The sequence below is a fragment of the Salmo trutta genome, chromosome 15, assembly GCF_901001165.1.
Source record: "Salmo trutta chromosome 15, fSalTru1.1, whole genome shotgun sequence".
In the NCBI taxonomy this organism is placed as follows: domain Eukaryota; kingdom Metazoa; phylum Chordata; class Actinopteri; order Salmoniformes; family Salmonidae; genus Salmo; species Salmo trutta.
This window is the reverse complement of record NC_042971.1, coordinates 55,529,984-55,553,392: the sequence shown is the minus strand read 5'-3', so window position 1 is coordinate 55,553,392 and position 23,409 is coordinate 55,529,984. Positions and strand designations below refer to the sequence as shown.

The 23,409-nt window shown below is 41.0% G+C and overlaps 2 protein-coding genes across 5 annotated transcripts in view; both read right to left on the bottom strand.

The window, feature by feature from the left end:
• Positions 1-838, bottom strand: part of LOC115149386 (integrin alpha-2) — a 38,001-nt gene extending 37,163 nt beyond the window's left edge. Inside the window, exon 1 of the mRNA XM_029692212.1 lies at positions 479-838. Coding sequence (XP_029548072.1) covers positions 479-527 — 49 coding nt within the window. The 5' untranslated portion in view covers positions 528-838. The remainder of the gene's footprint in view (positions 1-478) is intronic.
• A 5,296-nt stretch (positions 839-6,134) lies between these two features.
• Positions 6,135-23,409, bottom strand: part of LOC115149385 (integrin alpha-1-like) — an 83,114-nt gene continuing 65,839 nt past the window's right edge. For 2 of the 4 annotated variants that reach the window (XM_029692209.1, XM_029692210.1), the window contains exons 18-30: positions 19,798-19,905; positions 17,396-17,472; positions 16,973-17,099; positions 16,763-16,843; positions 16,568-16,644; positions 16,283-16,372; positions 15,881-15,989; positions 8,665-8,778; positions 8,369-8,473; positions 8,164-8,268; positions 7,943-8,038; positions 7,611-7,724; positions 6,135-7,205 (exon numbers count right to left, since the gene is read on the bottom strand). In XM_029692209.1, coding sequence (XP_029548069.1) covers positions 7,146-7,205; positions 7,611-7,724; positions 7,943-8,038; positions 8,164-8,268; positions 8,369-8,473; positions 8,665-8,778; positions 15,881-15,989; positions 16,283-16,372; positions 16,568-16,644; positions 16,763-16,843; positions 16,973-17,099; positions 17,396-17,472; positions 19,798-19,905 — 1,263 coding nt within the window. In that variant the 3' untranslated portion in view covers positions 6,135-7,145. The remainder of the gene's footprint in view (positions 7,206-7,610; positions 7,725-7,942; positions 8,039-8,163; positions 8,269-8,368; positions 8,474-8,664; positions 8,779-15,880; positions 15,990-16,282; positions 16,373-16,567; positions 16,645-16,762; positions 16,844-16,972; positions 17,100-17,395; positions 17,473-19,797; positions 19,906-23,409) is intronic. The other 2 variants (XR_003866857.1, XM_029692211.1) reach the window with 2 other exon arrangements.

Genomic DNA, 23,409 nt, shown 5'->3' with positions numbered 1-23,409 from the left:
GCTCTGACCTGACAACACATACAAAGATACAATAGAACCTGACCTAACCTGCTTTCCCAACACAGACTGTAGAAAACGTGCTCTTTCTAGCAGATAAATGGTCAGAAATAAAATAAAGAATCCAATGTACTCCAAATACAGTATTTGATTCCTGATATCCATGATAATGAAGATATTTTGCTGCCCCTCCAGCTTCATCTATACTGACATGATGTTTTCAAAGACATGGAAGGCAGACGTAATTCAGAATGTCACTGACAGATTGAAACAACATTGTCTTGTGGCCAGTTATCTCAGAGGAGCCATTCAACACTGTTACACTTTCCACAGAGGGCCAAGTAGCCTAATATGAAGTCAATGGCTCATAGTGTTGATTAGTAAGTAGATCACGCACTTGGGATATCTGTGGCACTTGACGCTCGCTCCATGCAAAATAACGTTTTATAATCTCATACGGAATGTGCAAAAAAGTACTTACATTGGATGAAAATCAGCGTTAAAACAGTCCTCTTTGGATTAAACTCCATTGTTGCAAGAGTAAAAAGTAGGTGATGAAAGCGGGCGCCTCTTCAAGTCCCGGTTCGTAACTTCAGCGGACTTCTCACGGTTGGTAAATTCAGGACCGGGCGCTCGGGACTGTAGATAGTGAGGACCGATAGGGAGTGGGTGTACCTACGTCACAGCGCACTACCTGGCCCACAGTAGCAGTGCTCTTCCGAGGAGCGAAGGCTATAGCTCAATGATTGCGACATCTGGTTGGTTTTGACCTTGCAAGGTAATACACTGTACTGTAGTGTTATCGTCTCAAATATGTTCGTGCTGCGACAGTTCAATTATTACACAACATTGGCTGACTTGCAGGAGTTCTGTAATTAAAATATATATTTTCCGTGCATTGTAGTTACTTCCTTTTCAATGTATCTTCCCCATTGTTCATGTATACACATGCAGGACTAAAATAATCCACGTTGATTTTTAACATGAGCTTTTATATGGAGAGAATGCCACCAACTTCACCAAGCCCATTTTAATATCCTTAATATTGACTTGTCTGAGTGAAAAGGCGCCTATGATGTAATTCTCTTCAATCCAGTATAGCCTAAAGCAGGAGCATCAACAAGATCCAACCGCAGGCCGATTTGTTCTTGAACAGATGGTCGGTCAGGAACAATTTGTAGACTGCAAATTGAACTCAAGAATCACAAATATATATAATATTTGACTAAAACGTAATCATTTCAAACCTTGTTTGTATTTGTATATGATTTGTATAAAATTAAAATCACTGATTTCCTGGTGTTTTTACAGTTTTTTATTGCTTAGAAATGAAATTTACATAAGTATTCACACCCCTGAGTCAATACATGTTAGAATCACCTTTGGCAGTGATTTTTACAACAGTCTGCCTGAGTAAGTCTCTAAGAGCTTTGCACACCTGGACTGTACAGTATTTTCATATTATTATTATTAAAAAAATTCTTCAAGTCTTGCTGTAGACTTTCAAGACGATTTTAAGTCAAAACTGTAACTAGTCCACTCAGGAACATTCAATGTCGTCTTGGTAAGCAACTCCGGTGTATATTTGGCCTTGTGTTTTAGGTTATTGTCCTGCTGTGTGTGTGTGTGTGTGTGTGTGTGTGTGTGTGTGTGTGTGTGTGTGTGTGTGTGTGTGTGTGTGTGTGTGTGTGTGTGTGTGTGTGTGTGTGTGTGTGTGTGTGTGTGTGTGTGTGTGTGTGTGTGTGTGTGGACTGTGGCTGATGATGACATGATGACTGGATAACACCACTGCACCTTTACAGCCACACTAGGGGAGGTGGGGAGGTATGAGTGAACTACTATGTCTGGAACCATTTACTGTTATCTACACAGACAGGAAGTGGCTGGAACCATTTACTGTTATCTACACAGACAGGAAGTGGCTGGAACCATTTACTGTTATCTACACAGACAGGAAGTGTCTGGAACCATTTACTGTTATCTACACAGACAGGAAGTGGCTGGAACCATTTACTGTTATCTACACAGACAGGAAGTGGCTGGAACCATTTACTGTTATCTACACAGACAGGAAGTGTCTGGAACCATTTACTGTTATCTACACAGACAGGAAGTGGCTGGAACCATTTACTGTTATCTACACAGACAGGAAGTGGCTGGAACCATTTACTGTTATCTACACAGACAGGAAGTGGCCCTTTAACTTCTTTATACTCATCCATTCAAGATAACACAGTTCTGTACACTCAACAATACAGTGATAAACCAAATGGTATGAATGGTGACCCATGACTCATTATGTTGTAGTAACTTGTCTGATGTAGTATTGACATTACGTCTGTGTCCATACAAATGTTAACTGTATATGTTTCCAGGGAATGATATACTGCATTTCAGTTTGACAGGTGACTCTTGGGACTATTTGTTACCGACACACCCACCCCTGCCTGACCCCAGTCCCTTATAGTTACATCCCTGAAGATTACACACACACCATTTCCTATAAACCTCTCTCTAAAAGTCTCCAACTATTCGGTCAGGTAGTAGATCCACATTTTTATATTTCTCCCAACCTGTTTGGACAGTGTGGTGAAGAAGGCATCTCTTCAACCTCAGAAGGTGTTTGGACACCTATAGCACCCGATGTCACATGAAGGCCAAAAAGATCATCAAGGACAACAACCACCCGAGCCACTGCCTGTTCACCCCGCTACCATCCAGAAGGTGAGGTCAGTACAGGTGCATCAAAGCGGGGACCGAGAGACTGAAAAACAGCTTCTATCTCAAGGCCATCAGACTGTTAAACAGCCATCACTAACACAGAGAGGCTGCTGCCTACATACAGACTTGAAATCATTGGCCACTCTAATAAATGGATCACTAGTCACTTTATTATTGCCACTTAACCACAACATTTCAAAAGTCATATTATGTATATATACGGTGTTGTAACGATGTGCAAATGGTTAAAGTACAAAAGGAAAAAATAAATAAACATAAATATGGGTTGTATTTACAATGGTGTTTGTTCTTCACTGGTTGACCGTTTCTTGTGGCAACAGGTCACAAATCTTGCTGCTGTGATGGCACACTCTCTCTCCCTCTCTCTCTCTGTGTGTGTCTCTGTGTGTCTCTGTCCCTCTCTCTCCCTCTCTCTCTCTGTGTGTGTCTCTGTGTGTCTCTCTGTGTGTCTCTCTCCCTCTCTCTCCCTCTCTCTCTCTGTGTGTGTCTCTGTGTGTCTCTGTCCCTCTCTCTCCCTCTCTCTCTCTGTGTGTGTCTCTGTGTGTCTCTGTCCCTCTCTCTCCCTCTCTCTCTCTGTGTGTGTCTCTGTGTGTCTCTCTGTGTGTCTCTGTCCCTCTCTCAAAGGGCTTTATTGGCATGGGAAACATGTTTAAATTGAGAAAGCAAGTAAAATAGACAATAAACAAAAGGGAAAAAAACAATGAAATCTCTCTGTGTCTCTCACACACACACACACACACACACCACAGATTCCCAATGATATCCATGGGTTTAACATTAGCATTGTCATGAATCATTAACCCAAACTGTAGGTGTGCGTCTTTCTGCATGTCTTCCTGCCTGTCTAGGTTCATGTTTTGTGTTATTGTTCTGTAGGCACAGACACCTACAAAGAAAGGCAGATACCAGATGCAGAATCATACTGGAAGCTGTCTTACCCCTTTTCTCTCAGCTCTCAGTCAGAAACAATGAACCGCGTCTGTATAATGGGGTCAGTATGCCTGCAGGGCCCAGACTGCCCGCTGACTGAACAGGATCCAGATGAAAGGATCAACTAGTGTACAGTAATCCCAAACGCATGAGCAACCTATCTGCAGAAAAACAGCTCACCTGCTGCCTGCCCTGCAGAGGGAAAGAACTTATGACTTCCTAGCATACAATTATCACACACGCACACACACGCGCACACACACACACACACCTGCTATACCACAATACTTATCCAGTGCTATGGCCATTGATGTCCAACATGTATTAATTAAAAAAATAATATATATTTATTTTTTGGCATAAGATCCTTAACAGCTTGTGCAATGCTTTCAAATCTGTGCTGATCAGAGTACATACAGTATGACAAATCAGTGTATTAAACTAACAGTTCACAGCAGTGTGTATGACTGGAGTACATCAGTCTGAAGCAGTCCCTAACCCTCTCCGGTCTCTCTCTCTGGTCTCTCGCTCTCTCTCTCTCGCTCTCTCTCTCGCTCTCTCTCTCTCTCTCTCGCTCTCTCTCTCTCTCTCTCTCGCTCTCTCTCTCTCTCTCAAACCTGCTCCTGGAGAGTCAAAGTACAGTAGGTTTTTGTCCCACATGTGCCATCACACCTGATACAACAAACAAAATCCTGTGACAGACTGTTAACACATGAAGATAAATTATAATACATGTCAAGTTGTGTAGCTGGTCAGCACACAATATTTGGTTCTGGGTTCCAATTTAACTAATCAGTAATCAAATCTTCAAAGCCTTGATCAGCTGACTATCACTGCTGAGCTGTGACAAGCTCTCCAGAAGGGGACAGTATGGAGGATCACCGTGTTAAGGTTATCTTACACATTTTACAGATATTTATTCAGTTATTACATGTGCTTTCAACAGTAATGGGTGAGCTGATGAGTGTCTCCTATATACAATAAAAAGTCACGGGTTACACCGGACTGCCTGTGCAAAATATGTAAATATGCATAGGAATGTAGGTATAGAGAAAGAGGAAACAATGCATAAATAAAACATTTCTACTCACAATCATGACAGTCGCTACCGCTCCGGCCATAACAGAGACTACAGGGCTTTAGGCATATCAGACCAAATCACCTACTGTGTGTAACATTCAATGGCCTAGTTTCCAGAGTTTGACCTTCTCTGAGACAAACATCTCTTTGTTTTGTGGTACTGACAGGTTTGAACATCAGGAATCAAGTTACACTCCGCTGAGATACTTTTTGGATTACTTTATGTGACTGTAGGCTACCTCACGAAATCACTCTCGCCCAAAAACAAAAGACAGAAAAGAAAGAAAGATGAGTAAAAAAAATAACATCTAGCGAATGGATGCAAAATGCATCGAGTTCCAAAACACATTTATCAAACATTTCAATTTTTATCAAAATATAAGACCAATATTTACATATTTTCATATTTTTTAAATAGTATTTTATTTAAAAATACACAATTTGTTTGTTTTATCTAATTCATACTATCACCATACTATCCCCATACTATCATCATTCTATCATCAAATTATCCCCATACTATGCCCATACTATCGTCATTCTATCCCCATACTATCTCCATACTATCCCCATACTATCTCCATACTATCCCCATACTATCCCCATACTATCTCCATACTATCCCCATACTATCTCCATACTATCCCCATACTATCTCCATACTATCCCCATACTATCGCCATACTATCTCCATACTATCCCCATACTATCTCCATACTATCCCCATACTATCTCCATACTATCCCCATACTATCTCCATACTATCCCCATACTATCTCCATACTATCCCCATACTATCCCCATACTATCTCCATACTATCTCCATACTATCCCCATACTATCTCCATACTATCCCCATACTATCTCCATACTATCCCCATACTATCGCCATACTATCCCCATACTATCTCCATACTATCCCCATACTATCTCCATACTATCCCCATACTATCGCCATACTATCCCCATACTATCGCCATACTATCCCCATACTATCTCCATACTATCGTCATTCTATCCCCATACTATCCCCATACTATCGCCATACTATCCCCATACTATCTCCATACTATCATCATTCTATCATCAAATTATCCCCCTACTATCACCATACTATCACCATACTATCAACATACTATCATAAGTAATACCTGAGAAATGTAGTAGCAAATGACTTATTTTATCTCTATTACTGATATATAGGGCCTTGGTGATACATGCTGGACTTAACTTGATCTTACATTATAGGAATTATTGCAAATATAACTTTATGTACAAGCTTTACATTACATTTACAGGACAATCAAAGGTTTTCCTAATACTGTAAAGGAGAAATCTGTAAATTCTCTGCCCCTATGTGGTAACAAAATGAAACAAAAACTAGATTAAAACCGTTGTATTTATGTCAATAGCAAATGCATCTATTCCTCCTCTTCTTTTATACTGAATATATATTTGGGGAGGGTACATTTGCATAGAGCCCTTCAATATTCAAGGGAACACTTTTGTTAAAAAAAACAACATTTTTTTACAGATTGCGCTTGTAAAGACTAGAAAAACACTCGTGAAAATATCAGTGTTCCAAAAACATTATGCTTAGAAGACGATGAATGTGTCAAAATACAGGTAATAACACCTATCAATATATACCAAACAAAAATAAATACAGTACATGGTATAGATTTACAGTATATTCGTAAAAAATATCAAAAACTATAACACAGAATTCTAATCCATTGCAGAGTGCCTTGGACATTTGGACAACTTTGGTGTAATGCCATAGTGTAATCTGAGGCGTTTTTAGTGTCATTGGGATGTTGACGCTGTAAGTGAACCTGAGAACGTTTTGTCCTGTTGTATAAAGCTGGTGTGGCTGCATATGATCAGGTCTGGGTCAGGGTGATATTTTCCTTACGGTCTTCTGATTTCCCTTCTAGCATAGGTCTTTTAGGTCCAGGTCTTGGTACCCACATTGAATAGATGGAAGAACAAAGTGTACTGTACAAGTTCAATGTTTCCCCAGGCCTCTGTATCCACTGAACCAGACCAGGGTTTTAAGGCTGGTAGATGGGCCACATCACATTCAGGTGAATGGTTGTTGCATAGCCATAAATAGACTGACTTTTCTTCTGACCTGATGGTGTTCAGGTGAATTGGTTGATGGGGTATTTCCTATGGTATCTCCTCTGACAGACCTGAAGACAGACCTGAAGACAGACCTGAAGACAGACCTGAAGACAGACCTGAAGACAGACCTGAAGACAGACCTGAAGACAGACCTGAAGACAGACCTGAAGACAGACCTGAAGACAAAGACAGACCTGAAGACAGACCTGAAAAAAGACCTGAAGACAGACCTGAAGACAGTGGGGCACATCTGTATGGTGGTGGAAGGATTAATCCTTCATGTCCTCGTTCTCCATGTCCTCTATGGATTTTCTCTTGAAAAATCCAGCCTGATGGAGCAGAGAAGACAACAGTGAACACAACATAATCCAGAATTCACATCCAAACTCAAGTCTGAAGTTTAAGTTCAAGTTGAATAGATTTAAAAGTGCATTTCACACATGATCACACCATGTTGAGCCTCTCTATAACACAAGCCTTGACCCTACTCTCCAAGGGTGTCTCAGGGAGAGTTGAGATATGCAAAAAACACATTTCCAATTCACACATGCATATAATACACACTTGTACACGTGTGAGATAGGCCAAATATAAGCACCCACCAAAGTATTATTATTATTATTAATAATAATTATTATTATTATTATTGTTCTATTTGGGAAGATAAAATGTATAATCGATTATAAGTTCCCTAACAGACACAAGCAGACAGAAGGTTGTGAACACACACATACCTTCCATAGAGCGAAGATGACAAGTGCCAGAATCAGCAGTCCTATTAGGATACTGACTATAATGATCCACAGTGGTATACCTCCCAAAGCCTCCTTAGAGACCTGGATCTTCACCTGGATGGAAACAACAGTGTTAAAACAAGCAAAGGACAAAAAGCAAACACATAAATGCTGCGTTTACACAGGCAGCCCAATTTTGATATTTTGCCCAATTATTAGCAAAAAATCTCTTCTGATTGGTCTAAAGACCAATAATTGGGCAGAAGATCAAAATTGTGCTGCCTGTGTAAATGCAGCTGATCACATGAAAATGAATAGATAATTGCACTCACATCTCTGGCGTAATTGGTGGCACTCAACACGAAGAGATCAGTGTTCAGGTTCTCCAGAGTGGCATTAACAATCATATGAAGGCTGGAGAACTCTGCCTGTGGAGCGAAGAGCAATTCAATTCATCACTCAATATACCAATACATTTGTCAATGAATAAATGTATCAATCAATCAATCAATCAAAAACAATGAATGAATAAGTGACACTTCACTGTACTCACTTTAATAAAGGTGGGCTTCCACACCCTGAAGGTAACATTGACCTGACTGTTGTTGACATGAGGGATGGAGCAGATAAATGACTTACACGGGTGGTCCTTACAGCCCTGCAAAGGAGAGTACACACACTGTGAGACTCTCACACACTCACGTACACAAACACACTCATACTCACACTCATACTCACACACAGTAGTGTTGACTCACCACCAGGAAGACACTGAGGGTCTCTTTTTTAGGATTGATGGTGTGCGTGTTGTTGTTGTTGATCTTTAAAGGGTTAATCAGGTCCCTGACGTGACATCTCACATCCTGTGGGAGAGAGAAAAGATCCATCAATCAATTATCAATCAATCACATTTGGATCAACTTGATCCACACCACCACAGTTCTGCAGAGTGTTTGGCTTCACCGTGTGATTGTCTGTTGACTGGTAGAGAACCATGTGCAGAGGATACTGGTAGTCTACCTCTATGGTACAGTACACAGTAGAGAAGCCTTACCTGTGAGGAGGTGACATGTGTCAGGTATAGCAGGATGTTCTCTCTAGGTGATAGGTACGGGTACATCACCCTCAGCTTTAGAGGAGGAGTCTCCATATCCACATCCTTTTTAACCTGGAGACCAGAGAGAGAGACAGGAAGTCACAGGTCTTTCAGTCAAAATGTAACCACATGTTGTTTTTTTTTAGCTTTGGCAACTTAGAATAAGTGTCTTACTTTGGGTATATAATCAGTTAATTGCAGCCTACTCAGTCACTTTTAATAGCTACTGTTTACGGTCCTCCTGGGCTGTATACTGAGTTCCCTGATTTCCTATTGGACCTCGTAGTCATGGCAGATAATATTCACATTTTTGGTAACTTCAATATTCACATGGAGAAGTCCACAGCCCTCACTGCTGCTGAATCAGCCTACTTTTCCAACCTGATTGAGGAGAGTAAAAATAATTACATTTACGTCATTTAGCAGACACTCTTATCCAGAGCGACTTACAAATTGGTTCATTCACCTTAAGATATCCAGTGGAACAACCACTTTACAATAATAATCAAACATTTATTTTTGATACAGTCGCAAAGGTAACTAAAAATAAGCATTCCCCAAGTGAGGATGGCCTTCAGTTCAGCAGTGATGAATTCATTAACTTTTTCGATCGTTCATGATAATTAGAAAGCAAATTCTTTGAATATGCATATTTCCCCAAAACTCAGTTTTCCTGAGTCTCCACAGAACTGCCAAGACCAAGGATCAAAGGTTTTGTATCCTGTATCTCTCGTCACATTCATGAAAATAGTCATGGCCTCTAAACCTTCCAGCTGGCTACTGGACACGTTTCCAGCTAAACTACTGAAATAGCTACTTCTTGTACTTGGACCTCCAATGTAGAACATAATAAACGGCTCCCTATCCTCTGAATGTGTACCAAACTCACTAAACGCGGCAGTAGTAAAGCCTCTCCTGAAAAAGCCGAACCTTGACCTGGATTTTTTTTTTTTTACTCTGCCTATATTGAATCTCCCATTCTTCTATTATTGTTTTTTTTAAAGTTGTTGCTCAGCAACTCACTGCCTTCCTGAAGACAAATAATGTATAAAAAATGCTCCAGTCTGGTTTTAGATTCCATCATAGTACTGAGACTGCACTTGTGAAGGTGGTGAATTACCTTTTAATGGTGTCAGACTAAGGCTCTGCATCGGTCCTTGTGCTCCTAGAACATAGTGCCACTTTTCACACCATCGATCACCACATTCTTTTGGAAAGATTGGAAACCCAAATTGGTCTATACCAGGGGTTCTTAAACTTTTTTAGCCTGGGACCCAAATGAGAAATTCAGTGTTTTCCTGGGACCCAAGCTTAGAAAAACTATACATAAATATCGTACATTTCATTGCCCTTATGCCTAAAGCAAATGCAATATAGACAAAAATAAATAACAATGAAAAAAAAATATCCATATAAATATCTATTAATGTCTATTTTCCCCCATTAAAAACACTTACATATCTGTCTAGGTTGGAACTGTTGCTGTTAAAATACAATAAATCATTTTCATTCTGAACTGGAATAAACGGACTGATCACATCACACAGATGTATAACAGAACACACACAGGCTTTTTGATAGTTCAACCCTAAGTAACAGTACAGAATAAAAATGATCAGGCCTACTGTATATCTTACTGTAGAAATGATCAGGCCTACTGTACATCTTACTGTAGAAATGATCAGGCCTACTGTACATCTTACTGTAGAAATGATCAGGCCTACTGTTCATGTTACTGTAGAAATGATCAGGCCTACTGTACATCTTACTGTATAAATTATTGTTGAAAGAAAGTCAAGGTTGGAACTGTTGCTGTTAAAATACAATACATATTTTTTTATTCTGAACTGTAATAAACAGATTGATCACATCACACAGATGTAGACCAGAAAACACACACATACACACAGTCCTAATGAGAGCATGTCTATTCTGGGCTCCGTTTTTGACAGTACAACACTGAGGTTATGCTCAGCCTTGAAACTGTTTCTGTACTTGTTTTTTTAAGTATGTCAGTGTTGAGAACCCTGACTGACATAGGTATGTGGTGCCAAACTGGATCAGAACATCTACTGCTTTCTCAGTCAGGCAGGAGACCACTTCCTGCTGTAGATGAACAACCCAGAACTGTGTGAGTGTGTTTGCCTCAAAAAGCATCTTGCTTCAATCAGTTTATTCCAGTTAAGAATAACAATTATTATTGTATTTTAACAGCAACAGTTCCAACCTAGACTAGTTTTCAATGATAATTTCTACAGTAAGATGTACAGTAGGCCTGATCATTTCTACAGTAAGATGTACAGTAGGCCTGATCATTTCTACAGTAAGATGTACAGTAGGCCTGATCATTTCTACAGTAAGATGTACAGTAGGCCTGATCATTTCTACAGTGAGATGTACAGTAGGCCTGATAATTTCTACAGTAAGATGTACAGTAGGCCTGATCATTTCTACAGTAAGATGTACAGTAGGCCTGATCATTTCTACAGTGAGATGTACAGTAGGCCTGATCATTTCTACAGTGAGATGTACAGTAGGCCTGATCATTTCTACAGTAAGATGTACAGTAGGCCTGATCATTTCTACAGTAAGATGTACAGTAGGCCTGATCATTTCTACAGTGAGATGTACAGTAGGCCTGATCATTTCTACAGTAAGATGTACAGTAGGCCTGATCATTTCTACAGTAAGATGTACAGTAGGCCTGATCATTACTACAGTAAGATGTACAGTAGGCCTGATCATTTCTACAGTAAGATGTACAGTAGGCCTGATCATTTCTACAGTAAGATGTACAGTAGGCCTGATCATTTCTACAGTAAGATGTACAGTAGGCCTGATCATTGTTCATATTTCTTCATCTGTACTGTTACTAGGGTTGCGCTATCAGTAGCTAGCTCGCTTTGGCAAATGTTAGCTATTAGCTGTGTACAAGGCCAGGGGATTGTTTGAAAGAGAAACTCACATCTACTACTATGAGAGTTAGTTAGTACTCCCTTATTTCTGCTTATTATCATCTGTTATAAAATGACAACAATGTCTTGCTAGCTGACTTTTCCACTGTCGAAACACTGTTTCCTGAAGCATTCTGCCCTGTTCTGAAAGAACTCCCTGGGTTTACCATCATGCTGTGGATGTTTGGTCAGGACGTGTTGTTTTATTAATTTGTTCGTTATGAGAGACACATTACGAAGCACTTCCACACACACAAAACACACTGTGGGCACTCCTCGTTTTAAGTTTGTATGAAAGAGAGAGAAACTCATCGCTGTATATGCGTTTCATGACAATTGAGCACAGTCAGACCTTGTGGCTAGCATGAGTCCATTTGATGACAGCGGTGAGTGATGGCGAGTGGGAATAACAAGTTAGTGGCTGACAGCGCATCATCTGCTGCCTGAATGACAGCGCTGCATCATGTGTGTCGCGGAGTGATCTTCAAGAAAAATCTGGTAAACCACGAAGCACACGGGGATCTCCCTCTCACACTCGCGCAGCAGCCAAACTGAGCAGAGACTGCTGCTTAAGCAGAGAGCACACTGAACAGAGAGCGCAGATGCACTTGGCCATACCAATTCCAGTAATTGATTAAATAATTATAAATTTACACTTACACATCACGACCCACCATTAACAGGTTCCACTTTGGGTCGCGACCCATACTTTAAAACCTCTTGCCGCTCGGATCCCGTTCGCGGGATCAACAGCCAGCGAAAAAATCAGAGCGCCATATTCAAAACCAAATCTAATAATTTCTATTTCTCAAACACAGGACTATTTTACACCATTTTATAGATACACTTCTTCTGAATCGAACCACGTTGTCCGATTTCAAAAAGGCTTTACAGCGAAAGCAAAACATTAGATTATGTTAGGAGAGTACATCGACAAAAATAACCACACAGCCATTTTCCAAGCAACTAGCATGCATCACAAATACCCAAAACACAGCTAAATGCAGCACTAACCTTTGATGATCTTCATCAGATGACACTCCTAGGACGTCATGTTACACAATACATGCATTTTTTTGTTTGATAAAGTTCATATTTATATATAAAAACAGCATTTTACATCGACGCGTGACGTTCAGAAAATATTTTCCCTCAAATACTGCCGGTGAATCAGCGCCACAATTTACAAAAATACAAAATTAAACTGTCATTCAAAGAATTATAGATGAACATCTCCTTTATGCAAACGCTATGAAAGATTTCAAAAAAGCTTCACGAGGAAAGCACTCTGCAATAATCTGAGTACTGAGCTCAGAAAAATACACTAGGCTATACAGATAGCTGCCATCTTGGAGTCATCTAAAATCATACATTGCATTAGAAATATTCCCTTACCTTTGATCATCTTCATCAGAAGGCACTTCCAGGAATCCCAGGTCCACAACAAATGTTGTTTTGTTTGATAAAGTCCATAATTTATGTCCAAATAACTCCTTGTTGTTCGTGCGTCCAGTAAGCTACTCCAAGTGTAGGAAGCGCTCGGACGATGTCGTGACGAAAAGTTAAAAAAAGTTGTATTTACGTTCGTTCAAACATGTCAAACGTTGTAAAACATCAATCTTTAGGGCCTTCAGAACGTGAAGATTCAGTAATATTTCAACCGGACGGTTCCTGTGTCTTGAAAAAGGTTTTGGAACGGAGGGTCCACTCTCATGAACGCGCGCCAAGAAGTGATGTCATCCCCTGCCTCAACAACTTCCCCTCCTTCTCATTCGGTCTCTGTTCATCGTAGACGCTTCAAACAACTTTGTAAACACTGTTGACATCTAGTGGAAGCCGTAGGAAGTGCACAATTATTACTACGTCACCGTGTATTCAATAGGAAACGACTTGAAGAGAGCCCATGCATCCAGATTTCCACTTTCTGGTAGGATTTCTCTCAGGTTTTTGCTTGCCATATGAGTTCTGTTATACTCACAGACACCATTCAAACGGTTTTAGAAACTTCAGTGTTTTCTATCCAAATCTACTAATAATATGCATATCCTAGCTTCTGAGTTTGAGTAGGAGGCAGTTTAATATGGGCACATATTTTTCCCGAAATTGTCAATACTGCCCCCTATCCTTAAGGAGCTGTAAGAGGTTTTAAGAAAGGCTGGTCTACACAGACAAGTTCTTGCCTGGTTTAGATCTCATCTGTCAGTAAGATATTAGTTCATCTTTGTGGATGGTTCGTCTTCTGACAAATCAATGGTAAGTTTTGGTGTTCCTCAAGGTTCCGTTTTAGGACCACTATTGTTTTCACTATATATTCTACCTCTTGGTGACTTTACCTGCTATGCAGACGACACACAGCTGTACATTTCGATTAAACATGGTGAAGCCTCAAAATTGTGTGTGATGGCGGAAAATGTTTTCAAATCAAATCGTAATAATCACATGTGCCGAATACAACAGGTGTAGACCTTTTTTTTACCTTTATTTAACTAGGCAAGTCAGTTAAGAACAAATTCTTATTTTCAATGACAGCCTAGGAACAACTGCCTTGTTCAGGGGCAGAACGACAGATTAGTACCTTGTCAGCTCGGGGATTCGAACTTGAAACCTTTCGGTTACTAGTCCAATGCTAACCACTAGGCTACCCTGCCGCCCCACCTTACAGTGAAATGCTTACTTACAAGCCACTAACCAACAATGCAGTTTAAAAAATACGAATAAGAATAAGAAATAAAAGGAACAAGTAATTAAAGAGCAACAGTAAAATAACAATAGCGAGACTATATACAGGGGGTACCAGTACAGAGTCAATGTGCGGGGGAACCTGTTAGTCGAGGTAATTGAGGTAATATGCCAGCTCCCCTCTTTCTACTGTGATTCTCTACCTCTGACCCTATAGAGTACCACAGTATGAAACACAGCACTTATTTTAAGTGTTTCTAAAATCCCCTATGGGAAAAATGAATGGTGGAAAAAATGATTGGAACCATTTCCCTGTTTGACCGTTAGGTTTTATGGGTATTATGATGCCTCCACTGTGGGGCTCTATTACAGGGACTGAGTCACTGACTTGCTAGTGCTCTCCCATGTTTTCCCTAGGAGGGGTGAATCACATCTTGCCAGGCTTTTTTTTGCTATACCAGACTTGAGTGGGTTGAGTCACTGATGTTATGGGTGAGATCTTCGTGGGCAATACTCCGCCTTGTGGTAAGTTGGTGGTCTGTTGATATCCCTCTAGTGGTGTGGGGGCTGTGATTTGGCAAAGTGGGTGGGGTTATATCCTGCCTGGTTGGTATTCTCGGACGGGGTCACAGTGTCCCCCGACCCCCCCTGTCTCAGTCTCCAATATCTATGCTGCAATAGACTATGTGCCGGGGGGCTAGGGTCAGTCTGTCCTATCTGGTGAATTTCTTGTGTCTTATCTGGTGCCCTGTGTGATCTTCATTGTGCTCCCTCTAATTCTCCTAACTCTCTCTCTCTTCCCTTGGACCAGGCCTCAGGACTACCTGGCCTGACAACTCCTGGCTGTCCCAATCCCCAGTCCACCTGGTCATGCTGCTGATCCAGTTTCTGCTGTTCTGCCTGTGGTTATGGAAACCTGACCTGTTCACCGGACCTGCTACCTTATCCCGGACCTGCTGTTTCAACCCTCTCTCTCTCTACCACACCTGCTGTCAGGTGCGGTAGAGAGCAAACTGACATTTACTCCTGAGGTGCTGACCTGTTGCATTCTCTACAACCACTGTGAACGTTTGAACATCTTGAAGAACGATCTAGCCTTAATGGCCATGTACTCTTACCCTCTCCACCAGCCACCACTCAGAGCCTGGTTCCTCTCTACCTAGTACAGCCAGAAGAGCACTGGTTATCCCTCAGAACCTTGTTCCTCTCTACCCAGTACAGCCAGAAAAGCACTGGCCACCCCTCAGAGCCTGGTTCCTCTCTACCCAGTACAGCCAGAAAAGCACTGGCCACCCCTCAGAGCCTGGTTCCTCTCTAGGTTTCTTCCTAGGTTCCTGCCTTTCTAGGGAGTTTTGCCTAGCCACCATGCTTCTACATCTGCATTGCTTACTGTTTGGGGTTTTAGGCTGGGTTTCTGTATATGAACGTTGTGACATCTGCTGATGTATAAAGGGCTTTATAAATACATTTAATTGAATTGCTCTTATCCCCTGGCCTTATCTAAGCAGGTATTACTATGGTCTACAGTATGTGGGTCTTACCGTATAGATGATCTTGACCTCTTCTCCTATCACACTGGTGTGGTTGAAGACGCTGGGGTAATGCTCTCCCTCTTTCACTATGATGTGGTCCTCCTTCATATGCCTGTCACTGAGGGATAGAGGGATGATGGATGGAGAGATGGAGGGGTGAGACAGGAGATGGAAAGATGAGAAAGGAGATGGAAAGATGAGAAAGGAGATGGAAAGATGAGACAGGAAATGGAAAGATGAGACAGGATATGGAAAGATTAGACAGGATATGGAAAGATGAGAAAGGAAATGGAAAGATGAGACAGGATATGGAAAGATTTGAAAAAAGGTCATACTCTGATACTGTACCTGTACTTTTTATGGAAATAAAAATGTCCTGTACATGTTATAGCTGCTGCTGTCTGTACTCACGCAGTGAATCTGAGTCCAGCCTCGTACTTCACAGGGATGGAGATTCTCACAGAGTTGTCATGGAGGGTGGTATTCAATTCCTCACTGTCACTGTAGGAATGAGAAAAGTCATTGCATTAGAATTTTGACATTTCAATATTTCTTCTTTGCTCACTCATTCATTTTAAATTGTTGAGATGTAGCATGGAACTCGGGACTCCCCAGAAAACACTAGCCATTGTTACTGTGTGGACTATCCTGGCTAAATAAATAAAAGGAATGAATGAACACCATGGCTTACTGTACCTGGTTGCAGTTACGTTGATCTGAATTTCTTTCCAGACGTGTGCAGGGTTGACTTCAAACAGGATCTCAAACACCTCCTGGAGGGAGAACAAGCAAAACCGATCAGTGGCCTATTCATCACAAAATGAAACATGAAGTACATAGTGAGTCTAATGCTACGAGGATAGATACGTGTGATTGCAAGAATCGTCTTACCTCTACATTGCTTTTGAGGAATGGATATCCCACAGCACACTCAACTTTGGTATTATTCAGACTGCAGACTTTGTCATTGGCCTGCAGAGTAAAGGGTTGAAATCACATATAATGTCAAAACCCATACTGACGGACTGATTCCCAACATCCAAGAAATCAATGTAAATCAAAGCTACACAACAGCTCTACAAACATAGAGAAGGATCTCACCTTGACTTTGACGTAGTTTATGTTTTCAGTAAAGCTGAGCATGACTTTGGTGTTGTAAGCATTGTCTTGACTGTTTCTAATGGTAATGAGCACATGGAACTTTTCCTTGTTGGCTTTGATCACAAGACTGGAAAGAATAGGAAAGTTATTACTGTAGCAGGGCAGGTTTTACTGTAATATTATTACTGCTCCAGGGCAGATTTTACTGTAATGTTATTACTTTAGCAGGGCAGATTTTACTGTAATGTTATTACTGTAGCAGGGCAAATTTTACTGTAATGCTGTGACACTTCATCTGGACCAACACAAGAGGGCGCTAAAGTACAATACAAGGGCAACATACCAGTCAATGAACTACCACGCAACTGCCATAAAATCATGACAGTTAGATGGATTGAAAGAATACAATCTTTGTAACAATACCTTTGTATACTTGGCACAGCCTTCAGAGATAGGTCAGCTATGCACTTGTCATCGCTCCCACAGTCCACCAAAGGAATCTGAATGACGTGTGCATGGTTACAAGCAGTATGGAATAGACCATGTACAAGACAGTTCTATCAATGAAGCAGTCGAAAACTGCTTACATGTACCTACATGTACATATTACCTCAATTACCTCAACACTGGTGCCCCCGCACATTGACTCTGAACCGGTACCTCCTGTATATAGCCCCGCTATTGTTATTTACTGCTGCTCTTTAAATATTGTTATTCTTACCTCTTACTTTTTTTTGAAGGTATTTTCTTAAAATTGTGTTATCATCCTGTTCTACCATGGTGTTAACATCCTGTTCTACCACTGTGTTAACATCCTGTTCTACCACGGTGTTAACATCCTGTTCTACCACTGTGTTAATATCCTGTTCTACCACTGTGTTAACATCCTGTTCTACCATGGTGTTGACATCCTGTTCTACCACTGTGTTAACATCCTGTTCTACCATGGTGTTAACATCCTGTTCTACCACAGTGTTAACATCCTGTTCTACCACAGTGTTAACATCCTGTTCTACCACTGTGTTAACATCCTGTTCTACCACTGTGTTAACATCCTGTTCTACCACTGTGTTAACATCCTGTTCTACCACTGTGTTAACATCCTGTTCTACCACTGTGTTATCATCCTGTTCTACCATGGTGTTAACATCCTGTTCTACCACAGTGTTATCATCCTGTTCTACCACTGTGTTATCATCCTGTTCTACCACTGTGTTAACATCCTGTTCTACCACAGTGTTAACATCCTGTTCTACCATGGTGTTATCATCCTGTTCTACCATGGTGTTAACATCCTGTTCTATCACTGTGTTAACATCCTGTTCTACCACTGTGTTAACATCCTGTTCTACCAGTGTGTTAACATCCTGTTCTACCACTGTGTTAACATCCTGTTCTACCACGGTGTTAACATCCTGTTCTACCACTGTGTTAACATCCTGTTCTACCACTGTGTTAACATCCTGTTCTACCATGGTGTTAACATCCTGTTCTATCACTGTGTTAACATCCTGTTCTACCACTGTGTTAACATCCTGTTCTACCACTGTGTTAACATCCTGTTCTACCATGGTGTTAACATCCTGTTCTACCACTGTGTTAACATCCTGTTCTACCACGGTGTTAACATCCTGTTCTACCACTGTGTTAACATCCTGTTCTACCACTGTGTTAACATCCTGTTCTACCATGGTGTTGACATCCTGTTCTACCACTGTGTTAACATCCTGTTCTACCATGGTGTTAACATCCTGTTCTACCACAGTGTTAACATCCTGTTCTACCACTGTGTTAACATCCTGTTCTACCACTGTGTTAACATCCTGTTCTACCACTGTGTTAACATCCTGTTCTACCACTGTGTTAACATCCTGTTCTACCACTGTGTTATCATCCTGTTCTACCATGGTGTTAACATCCCGTTCTACCACAGTGTTAACATCCTGTTCTACCACTGTGTTAACATCCTGTTCTATCACTGTGTTAACATCCTGTTCTACCACTGTGTTAACATCCTGTTCTACCACTGTGTTAACATCCTGTTCTACCACAGTGTTAACATCCTGTTCTACCACGGTGGTAACATCCTGTTCTACCACTGTGTTAACATCCTGTTCTACCACTGTGTTAACATCCTGTTCTACCACTGTGTTAAAATCCTGTTCTACCACTGTGTTAACATCACGTTCTACCATGGTGTTAACATCCTGTTCTATCATGGTGTTAACATCCTGTTCTACCACTGTGTTAACATCCTGTTCTACCATTGTGTTAAAATCCTGTTCTACCACTGTGTTAACATCATGTTCTACCACTGTGTTAACATCCTGTTCTACCACTGTGTTAACATCCTGTTCTACCACAGTGTTAACATCCAGCCACATGTTTTGTCTCCCTCTGTCCTTTTGCCAAACAACTCATTAAAACTATGTGTGTGGGAGCTGCACCATTGGAACTGGATAACAGGCTGTCAGTGTTTTAGAGCCTCTGATAGGAACTAGTGATGGATGGAAGACAGCCGTTGGAGAGAATATTCACCCTCTACAGCGCTGGAAGGAGCCAGAGTGTATGAGTGTGTAAAGTACTGATTACTGACTCTGCTCACACAGTGCCTATTCACTGTTGCAATATATGATAGCTGAGGTCTAAAGTTAGGTAAGAAAATCAGATGTGTGCATGCACACACGTATTGTTAGCCAAGTAGGGCCAGTAGTGGCTACAGAGGGAAGCAAGCCAAGGTATACAAAATTCATGGAAAGCCAAAAGTTACTGGTGTGTGTGTGTGTGCTTGTGTGTTAAATCTGCCGCATTGTGGTTCATTTTACCGTTTTGTTGAGTGACGTTGGTAAGTCTCCATCCAGGACGGGGCCTGTGTCCTCAGCCAGACCAAACTCTAGGGAGACCATGATGGGGTCTCTGAAATCCAGATTAGCCTGAGGAGATAATATCATTATACGAACAGTGTATCTACTGCACACTCTTAGCTGTACATAGACAAGCTTTTGCTAACTGACAGAGTACTGTGTCGTTTTTTTAAATGCATTTTTATCAAACGTCAGTATTTCTCATCTTTATGTACCAATGGAGGCTCCTCAGAGGAGGAAGGGGAGGACCATCTTCCTCAGTGAATTTAATATATTTTTTTAATTGTAAAACATTTAAAAAGTTAGCCTTTTAGATTAAACTACACTAAATATAATCATGTCACCAAATAACTGATTAAAACAATGTTTCGCAACGAAGGTCTACCGTAGCCTCAACAGCACTCTGTAGGGTAGCACCATGGTGTAGCCAGATGACAGCTAGTTTCCGTCCTCCTCTGGGTACATTGACTTCAATACAAAACCTAGGAGGCTAATGGTTCTCACACCCTTCCATAGACTTACACAGTAATTACGACAACTTCCGGACGACGTGCTCCAGCCTATCAGAGCTCTTGCAGCATGAACTGACATGTTGTCCACCCAATCAAAGGATCAGAGAATTAATCTAGTACTGAAAGCATAAGATAAAGCTAGCTGGCACTGCAGTGTATAAAATGTAATGAGTAGATGGCTCAAAGAGAGAGAAAGACAATAGTTAAACACTTTTGAACAAATTAATTTCTTCCAAAATGAAGGCGAAGCAAATGAGAAATAGAGAGAGATTTCGTCTTTCATTTACAGTACTTAGCTAGCAAATGCAGCTAGCTAGTTTAGCCTACTGAAACACCCTGCTCAAACAGGGGGATGCTATGTTAGCTAGCTGGCTATGACTTTCCAACACAACACTGGAACTCTTCCAAGTCAAGGTAATCTTTTGGTATTACCAATTTATTGCCACCAGGGTCCACCCGTGTAACTGCTTTCTGACTGTACACTAAAGTTACTGCATGATTGTAGCAGGTTTACTAACACGTTAGTTCTATTAGATATACTGACTATAACGTTACTTTAGCTTGATCAGGGGTGTATTCATTCTGCCAATTCTGTTGAAAAACGTTTCTTGAACGGAAGCAAATGGAACAAAGCGTGGATAAACATACCTGAATTTGTCCAATAGAAACTCTTGTTTGCAACTGTTGGACTAATGTTTACAGCCTACATCAGCTAGATGCGGGTAAGAGTGTGCAAGGCGGTATTGAATGTGTCACTGTCTGTCACCTCAAATTTGTCTCTCAACCTGTGTGCACCTACGTCGTAAACTTTCATTCATGGGCTAGGTTGTAACAACCTCATGATGGGTATAGGGAAAATTGAGTATCATGTAGTAGCCTAAACCTATCGCTGTTACATTGAACTGGGTGACTGGAATATGAATGACAGTCATCCAATATGTTGTCATTGAAATAAGGCCATGCTCATGAAAAAAGAATTGACCTCCCTCATGTTAAATGGCACTGACCGCCACTGTTATGTACTGTAGGCTTCTGTATGCCTTAGATATAATTCGCTGTATCAAATCAAAATCAAATGTTATTGGTCGCATACACACATTTAGCAGATGTTATTGCGGGTGTCGCGAAATGTTTGTGTTCCTAGCTCCAACAGTGCAGTAGTATCCAACAATACAAAACAATACACATGTACAGTTGAAGTCGGAAGTTTACATATACATTAGCCAAATACATTTAAACTCAGTTTTTCACAATTCCTGACATTTAATTCTAGTAAAAATTCCCTGTCTTAGGTCAGTTAGGATCACCACTTTATTTTAAGAATGTGAAATGTCAGAATAATAGTAGAGAGAATGATTTATTTCAGCTTTTATTTCTTTCATCACATTCCCAGTGGGTCAGAAGTTTACGTACACTCAATTAGTATTTGGTAGCATTGCCTATAAATTGTTTAACTTGGGTCAAACGTTTCGGGTAGCCTTCCACAAGTTTCCCACAGTAAGTTGGGTGAATTTTGGCCCATTCCTCCTGACAGAGCTGGTGTAACTGAGTCAGGTTTGTAGGCCTCCTTGCTCGCACACGCTTTTTCAGTTCTGCTCACAAATTTTCTATAGAATTGAGGTCAGGGCTTTGTGATGGCCACTCCAATACCTTGACTTTGTTGTCCTTAAGCCATTTTACCACAACTTTGGAAGTTTGCTTGGGGTCATTGTCCATTGGGAAGAACCATTTGCGACCAAGCTTTAACTTTCTGACTGATGTCTTGGGATATTGCTTCAATATATTCACATAATGTTCCTTCCTCAGGATGCCATCTATTTTGTGAAGTGCACCAGTCCCTCCTGCAGCAAAGCACCCCCACAACATGATGCTGCCACCCCCGTGCTTCACGGTTGGGATGGTGTTCTTCGGCTTGCATGCTTCCAAACATAAGGATGGTCATTATGGCCAAACAGTTCTATTTTTGTTTCATCAGACCAGAGGACATTTCTCCAAAAAGTACGATCTTTGTCCCCATGTGCAGTCGCAAACCATAGTCTGGCTTTTCTATGAAGATTTTGGAACAGTAGCTTCTTCCTTGCTGAGCGGCCTTTCAGTTTATGTCCATGTAGGACTCGTTTTACTGTGGATATAGATACTTTTGTACCAGTTTCCTCCAGCATCTTCACAAGGTCCTTTGCTGTTGTTCTGGGATTGATTTGCACTTTTCGCACCAAAGTACGTTCATCTCTAGGAGACAGAACGCGTCTCCTTCCTGAGCAGTATGACGGCTGCGTGGTGCCATGGTGTTTATACTTACGTACTATTGTCTGTACAGATGAACGTGGTACCTTCAGGGGTTTGGAAATTGCTCCCAAGGATGAACCAGACTTGTGGAGGTCTGATTTCTTTTGATTTCCCATGATGTCAAGCAAAGAGGCACTGAGTTTGAAGGTCGGCCTTGAAATACATCCACAGGTACACCTCCAGTTGACTAAAATGATGTCAATTAGCCTGTCAGAAGCTTCTAAAGCCATAACATCATTTTCTGGAATTTTCCAAGCTGTTTAAAAGCACAGTCAACTTAGTGGATGTAAACTTGCGATACAGTGAGTTATAAGTGAAATAATCTGTCTGTAAACAATTGTTGGAAAAATTACTTGTGTCATGCACAAAGTAGATGTCCTAACCGACTTGTCAAAACTACAGTTTGTTAACAAGAAATTTGTGGAGTGGTTGAAAAACGAGTTTTAATGACTCCAACCTAAGTGTATGTAAACTTCCGACTTCAACTGTATAACCCGTACTGTTATCAGTAGTCCCTCTGGATTATGAGGGCTGCATGTCAATTAGTTCTCCTCCTGGGAGGACAATGTGAGTTATGTGTCTCTATCAGACAGCAGAACGCATCTTTGTTCCAGTTGGGATGGACAGCATGTGATCTGTCTGGCTACATGGTGTACCAGATCGCTAGGGGATATCTCTACTGGAATGCATTGTGACTGCACCCCCCAACCGTATACCAGCTCTCTCTCTCTCTCTACTCCTCTATTTTGTTTCTCTTTCAAAATCCTCTCCTCTC